The sequence below is a fragment of the Sinocyclocheilus rhinocerous genome, unplaced genomic scaffold (assembly GCF_001515625.1).
Source record: "Sinocyclocheilus rhinocerous isolate Xijiao unplaced genomic scaffold, SAMN03320098_v1.1 scaffold23, whole genome shotgun sequence".
NCBI lineage: Eukaryota > Metazoa > Chordata > Actinopteri > Cypriniformes > Cyprinidae > Sinocyclocheilus > Sinocyclocheilus rhinocerous.
Window position 1 is genome coordinate 206782 of NW_015644367.1, and position 7079 is coordinate 213860.

At 38.7% G+C, this 7079-nt stretch overlaps 1 protein-coding gene across 4 annotated transcripts in view; it reads right to left on the reverse strand.

Annotated features, from left to right (window-relative positions):
• Nucleotides 1-603: 603 nt before the first annotated feature.
• Nucleotides 604-7079, reverse strand: part of LOC107758242 (galactosylgalactosylxylosylprotein 3-beta-glucuronosyltransferase 1) — an 89207-nt gene continuing 82731 nt past the window's right edge. For all 4 annotated transcript variants that reach the window (XM_016575934.1, XM_016575931.1, XM_016575932.1 and 1 more), the window contains 2 exons: nucleotides 2753-2856; nucleotides 604-2589 (listed from right to left, as the gene is read on the reverse strand). In XM_016575934.1, coding sequence (XP_016431420.1) covers nucleotides 2770-2856 — 87 coding nt within the window. In that variant the 3' untranslated portion in view covers nucleotides 604-2589; nucleotides 2753-2769. The remainder of the gene's footprint in view (nucleotides 2590-2752; nucleotides 2857-7079) is intronic.

Here is a 7079-nt window from a genome sequence, read left to right on the forward strand (position 1 = left end):
CAAGTAACGCAGCAAACCCCGACATCTACCCGTAAATGTATTTTCCAGATGAAACATGAAACAGCTGGAGGGCTTGCTTGCTTATTTGCTTACTTTCTTTCCTTTTTTACTTTTGTGCTCAGGGTATAAAAATGCAAGTATATGCATTTTTCATGATACAAGTGTTTACAATGTGTTGATTATAGGTGCTGCAGAGGGCTACGATATACTGTTGCTTCTTTTAAGCCAGTTTAAAGCCCAAAGTATACTTGATTTTTGATGCAAACACTTTCAAAATATACTCCAAACATACACACTAGAATGTTTCATCCTTGTCTAGTGTCTGCACCATTTCTTTCCAGAAGTTATGACCGGTAAACATGTCTTTGTACTCGTTTAAACAAGAGTGCCGGGTATGTATTAATGTCCTCACATAAGTGCTTGTTTATTGTGGCTGTGTCTCTGGACTTAAGCCCAAAGTGTACTTTGGGTTTTGGCGCAAACACTTAGCGATGTTGATGATGATATTTACATCAAGCGCACTGTACGCATATCTTAGCATATGCATAAAAACCTGAGTATACTTTGGGCTTAAAGCCACCTTTTCATTGTATACGCACTTGTCCCCCTATTGGCAGCTGAAATAAACTGTGCACTTGTTTGTGAAGCTACCATGTTTCTGTTCACGTCTCCAGTAAAGGAGCGTCACAACACAAGAATTTACCCTACGGTTAATGAATAGCTGAAAACATGCAGTAATAAGACTAATTTTGGAGAATAGAAACAGTGTAAATAATTATGTTTATTTATTATTAACGCCTGTTCTACAGAAGCAGCAGGTATTTAGGAGAGTTTTTTAAAATTATCGATAGTTTACATTCATTCAACTTACGCAATTTTCAACCAGCTTTATATTGTTACAATGTTGTTAGTATATGTAAGTGAACATGATTTGTTCTCCTTCTCCATGTTACCTGCACCCAGATACCCCCATTTATTTGTCTGGAAATGTCTGTCAAATGAAGCAAAATGTGTCATTTGGCTATTAACCATACATATACTACTTCATTACAACATTGTAATGATGCAAACCTGGTTGAAAATGATCCTTTAATAAAAGGATCAAATTAATCTGTTTGCTATGCTAGTCTGTAGGCTAACTAAAACAGACATCAAATGACATATAACATGATTTTGTAGTAATTGTAATCCGGCGCTAAAGAGAGTACCCATTAAAAGTTCTTTAAGCCAATGGTATCACTTGAGGTCCCAGTGGAGACCCTAATTTTTCACAACACTGGAATCCATAAAGGATCGGACCATTGCGAACAAATTTGGGTCTATAATCTGACGTAAGCAGTGAAAAGGCGGCTTAAAGAGATTCACAAATTTAGTAGTCTAATGCTAATCAGGCCAGATCGTAATATTAGCACAGGTTAAGATTTTTTGCACATGCAATTTCAGTGATGTGCCTTGAATATTCACTCAGTTTACGATATAAGAAAATAGCTTTGCTTTATGCAAGCATACATTTTGTTCACTCTAGATTTCCAGGTGTCTCAGTATTAGCTTCATTAGTACAGCAACATGTCTTCATGACAGGTCCCCTCTGCAAAGCCCAAAGCTTCGGTTTGACATATAAATACATCTGAATATTTACTAAGGCGAGCTCTGTGCTGCGCTCAGAGGCTAGCCCAATTAATATTGAATACTAACATTGTGAAACCCTACCCATCAGCTCTGTCTCCTTTGGTATAACCACTGTGAACATGTGTGAAGTTTTATGGATGTTGTAATAGTTAAACTACGGATTCTTACTTTAAACTGAAGTACAAATACAGTAGTTACATTGTTTGTTCTGTTGAATGCTAGACCACTTTATTTTAAAGTCTCTGATTGTTCATCTTTAAATTATATTTACAACGCATGTCCTAACAGGAACAATGGACACACAGGAACAAATTCAAGTGCTATTCATATAATTTAGGTCTTAGTCATGAGAACCGTGTTACAACTTTGTAATCACTAAATCCAGTATAGCAGCTAGCCTTGGTATATGATAGAACTGGTTTAATACTGCAAAGTGACCCTGAATTTGAACTAAGGCAAAATATCAGTAGTGCTGTGCTAGCAAGACAGTAATGTAAACGACAAAAACATAAACTTAAAATACACATTATGTAAAAAGAAGACGTTCCCTTCTTTATGTTTTTAAGTATCAATCCGTTAGACGTGAAGGAACATCAACGTTCATAAATGGATGACTGTTCGCTCTTGGTCAGTCTTTGAGACTGTTGTAACCATTTTTTGTGTCTCTTCTTCATCCAGAGTTTATAAAACCATGGAAGTGAGGAGTTTTATCAGTTCTCACATGTTCCCTCATTAATTTACATAACAATTTCCTTTCTGTCTAGTGCCCTCTGGTTTTGTTCTTGAAAAATACTGACGATATTGCCTTAGAAAAGACTAATCTGTGCTTTAGAATACTAGGTCCATATTGTTGAGCTTGTTTAGTTGTGGTTTACAGGAAAAAGCATCCAAACTGTTCAAAAATGTGGTATTAGGTAATATCTCCCTGCCATCCCCTTTTGGGTCCTTCTGGAAGCATCCCTGCAACACAAAGTAAGAAGAATGTTCAGTGTACAAAGCCACACTTCTGTCACTTAGAAGGGCCAGATACATTTCAAACACATGGTTCATGTCCTTCAATGACCCCATATTTGCTCAGTGACACCTGAGATGATTAAGTCTGAACAGATTGCTTTTTCATTACCGACACCGAAGCAGATGTCAGATCTCCACGTTTGGGTCTGTAAAGCCTTTCTTGCCTTCGTTCACCAGGACAGGTTTTTCCGTCCGTGTGTGCCACACAAGAATCTGTAATTAAAAAAACCCAAACATTATGGTTTATGGAGTGGAGAGAGGAGAATTTGATTTTGTGATGATGAACAGTTTCTCTTAGCTAGGTCAATGACATCATGTTGAATAGTCTGGATCTATTTAAGTTTATTTATTTTAAAATGCATTGAAATTGCAATTCATACACCGTCTATGATAAGCATGTTTTTCATTTCTGTATTAAAACACAGTATACACTCACCGGCCACTTGATTAAGTACACCTGTTCAACTGTTTGTTAATGCAAATATCTAATCAGCCAATCACAAGGCAAGAACTCATTGCATTTAGGCATGTAGACATGGTCAAGACAATCTGCTGAAGTTCAAACCGAGCATCAGAATGGGGAAGAAAGTTGATTTAATTGACTTTGAACGTGGCATGGTTGTTGGTACAAGACGGGCTGGTGTGAGTATTTCAGAAACTGCTGATCTACTGGGATTTTCACACACAACCATCTCTAGGGATTAAAGAGAATTGTGCAAAAAAAATAAAAAATCCAATGAGCGGCAGTTCCGTGGGCAAAAATGCCTTGTTGATGCCAGAAGTCAGAGGAGAATGGCCAGACTAGTTTGAGATGATAGATAAATCAACAGCAACTCAAATAATCACTCGTTACAACCAGGGTATGTAGAAGAGCATCTCTGAACGCACAACATGTCGAACCTTGAAGCAGATGAGCTAAAGCAGCAGAAGACCATAATGGGTGCCATTCCTGTCAGCTAAGAACAGGAAACTGAGGCTACAGTTTGTACAGGCTCACCAAAACTGGACAATATATAAAGGTTGCCTGGTCGGATGAGCCTCAATTTCTGCAGCAACATTAGGATGGTAGGGTCAGAATTTGGTGTAAACAACATGAAAGCACGGATCCATCCTGCCTTGTATCAACGGTTCAGGCTGCTGGTGGTGGTTTAATGGTGTGGAGGATATTTTCTTGGCACACTTTGGGCCCCTTAGTACCAACTGAGCATTGTTTAAATGCCGCAGCCTAGAGTATTGTTTAAATGCCACAGACTAGAGTATTGCTGCTGACCATGACCATCCATTTATGACCACAGTGTACAAATCTTTTGATACTTCCAGCAGGATAATGTGCCACGTCACAAAGCTCAAATCATCTCAAACTGGTTTCTTGAACATGAGTTCACTATACTCAAATGGCCTCCATAGTCACCAGATCTCACATCAAAAGAGCACTTTTGGGATGTGGTGGAAATTTGCATCCTAGACGTGCAGCCGACAAATCTGCAGCAACTGCGTGATGCTATCATGCCAATATGGACCAATATCTCAGAAGAATGTTTCCAGCTCCTTGTTAAATCTATGCTACAAAGAATTAAGGCAGTTCTGCAGGCAAAAGGGGGTCCAACCCGGTACTAGCAAGGTGTACCTAATAAAGTTGCCAATGAGTATACATATATAATAATTCAAAACCATTCTAAATTTAAACCATATAAAACCAACATGAATACTGTTAAGTAGTGCCTGTCTTTGTGCCTTCGCTTTGTGTTCGGACATTTATGTTGCTTAGTTTCCTGTTCCCTGTGCTTGTTTTGTAGTTCTGTTCTTGAACACTCTTCTTTGTTATTGACTCAACTTTTAAAGTTGTTCTTTTAGTTAAGTCTTGTTTTTAGAATAGTTTTTGCACAGTCTGTTCTATTTTTCTGTAAGCTCACTCCCTGTCCTATCATCTACTGTTAGCCGCCTCCTACACGGTAGTGCTCACAAACACTCACAGATATAAAGTTTCTCCTCAGCAACAGTGTACCATCAACAGTACATCTCCAAATTTAGCATGGTGATCCTCATGGAGTTTAGAACATCTCCATCACAACATCTCTCTGGGTACAGATCTGAAGTGCTGAAATATACATCAGCTATAGCTATTGTGTGTGTGTTTGTCTAAATGTCTCTCTTGGTATAGCAGTGAGATAAAAGAGACACTGTGCATTACATTTTACTCTACCTATTTATGCCATCAAGTAATCTGTACAAAAATTATATGCCTCAATACACTTCCTGGAAATTGTTTTTAATGTCCAGAGGTAGAAATACTGTCTGACTCATCCTTTCTCTTTCATCTCCCTTGTTGCTCTCTTTCCGAAACCACTGTCATTCTGCTCATTGCCTTCTGAATAATTTCTAATAGTGTTGAGATGGGTCTGGAGGCCCCACTTCCACTTGGGCTGCTAGTGGAGGTTAACAGTCCCACTTGAAATGATGGTGCATCTGTTGAGTTGTTCCGGTGGAATGCAGTTCATGGAATCTCTTGTGCACCTGTTCTATTCTTTGGGGTAAACAGACAGCGAGTCAAGGAATTGGTTCTCGTTTGTCTGCCTCTAAATGGTTAAAGGTGCCATAGAATGGAAAACTGTATTTACCTTGGCATAGTTGAATGATCTGTTCTGTACATGGAAATGACATACCGTGAGCCTCAAACAACATTGTTTCCTCCGTCTTATGTAAATCTCGTGCATGCAAAAGACCACTGAAAAATAGGCGAATCAGAACATAACACTGACTGTGACGTTACAGTCGGGATCACAAATAGTTACGTCCCCAACATTTGCATATACCTGCCCATGTTCTATGCCAGCCGCCAGCAGAACCTGCACAGCCGAATCATCAGAAGTTCTGCAGGTATTGTGAAGAAACAAGCGAGGATAATAGCAAAAATGGCAGATCATGGAAATAAATGTTATGTTCCAGGCTGTGCAGGGGATGTGATGTGCAGGGATGGGTTGGTGTCTGTATTCAGAAAGGCACGGAAAACAAATAACGCGCTCTAATAAAACAACGCGAGGCACTAAAGGGACATGGTTAGCTGTTTGCTAGCGGTAGCCTTTTACATTACAGTACATAAGATTTCACTTACCACATAAACAGTGTAAGGAGAGATGACTGAGGATGATGGTGAATGATTTACGGATCCTAAGCACCACTGACAAACATCTGATCTTCCGCCGCTGTAGTTTACACAGAGCACGTGCGATCGCAAATCTCGGAAGTGAAAGTAAAAAGCGATCGTGCATTCGAAAGCAGTTTCATTGCCCCGCATATTAATAGCGGCTCCCTGATGCCCGCATTTTATATAAAGTATAATTACCCAACGATATAACTTAATTTAAAATATTGTATCAATGCATTCTATGGCACCTTTAAATCCTGGTTTAGTCTTGTCTTAAATAAGGCATCCCTGAGCTCAGTAACGTCAATTAAAGCTCCGGGTGTGTGTTCACGGTGTGTGTGTGTGTGTGTGTTCACTACTGTGTGTGTGCACGGATGGGTTAAATGCTGAGCACAAATTCAGAGTATGGTTCACCATACTTGGCCACATGTCAATTCACTTTCACTTATAAGTCCCTTCACATATCACCAATTAAAACATCAAATAGCCAGTTCCTTTTTCTTTATGCATATACACACAAGTCTCATATGGACATACAGACTTTTGTGCCATTATATCATGCATTTACATTTATGAGGCTTTTTTATTTTTTTCAAAGTGATGAATGATGAACGCAACAACAGAAGTGATTCATCCTGGCGAGTCAGTAACATGAGAAGTGCTGCAACAAATTGTTCCAGAATTGCTCAGAAAATATGAGCTAGTACAGAGAGAGTGAGACACTGTGATACAACAGTTGTTGTTGTTTTTCTTTTTCTTTTTTACAGTTGTCCTTGGGTGTTTTTTAGGTGAAGGAGATAGACTTGGCTTCATGTATTAAATCAGTAGTTCAACTATACATAAAAGCTCATTTTTTGTCTAGCCTTGTATTGTTCCAAATGCTGAAGACTTTTAGAAAAGCATTGGGTCTCATTCAATAATAACTGTGTAGATTATTTCGTATTTGTGTGCACCGGGGAACTTCTCACGAAAATATTTCCACCTACTTCTCAACACATGAATTTGTTCTTAACCTCACTGTAATATTAATGAATTTGGAGTATTCTAAATGAATGATTGCATGCTCGAGGTTAGGCATTTGCATAAAACATGCCCAAGCCACCTCCATATAAGGGCTTTCCACACAACCTTTCCTTTACAGCCTTTCTTTTACGAAGACGAGTTCTAGCCTGTGAGCATGTGCAGAAAGATCCTTGAGCAATGCCAAGTGTGTCATACTCAAAACCAGTTCACTGCAAAAAATGCTTTTCTTACTTTTTGTAAGCATTTTTTTTTTTTTTTTTTTTTTTTT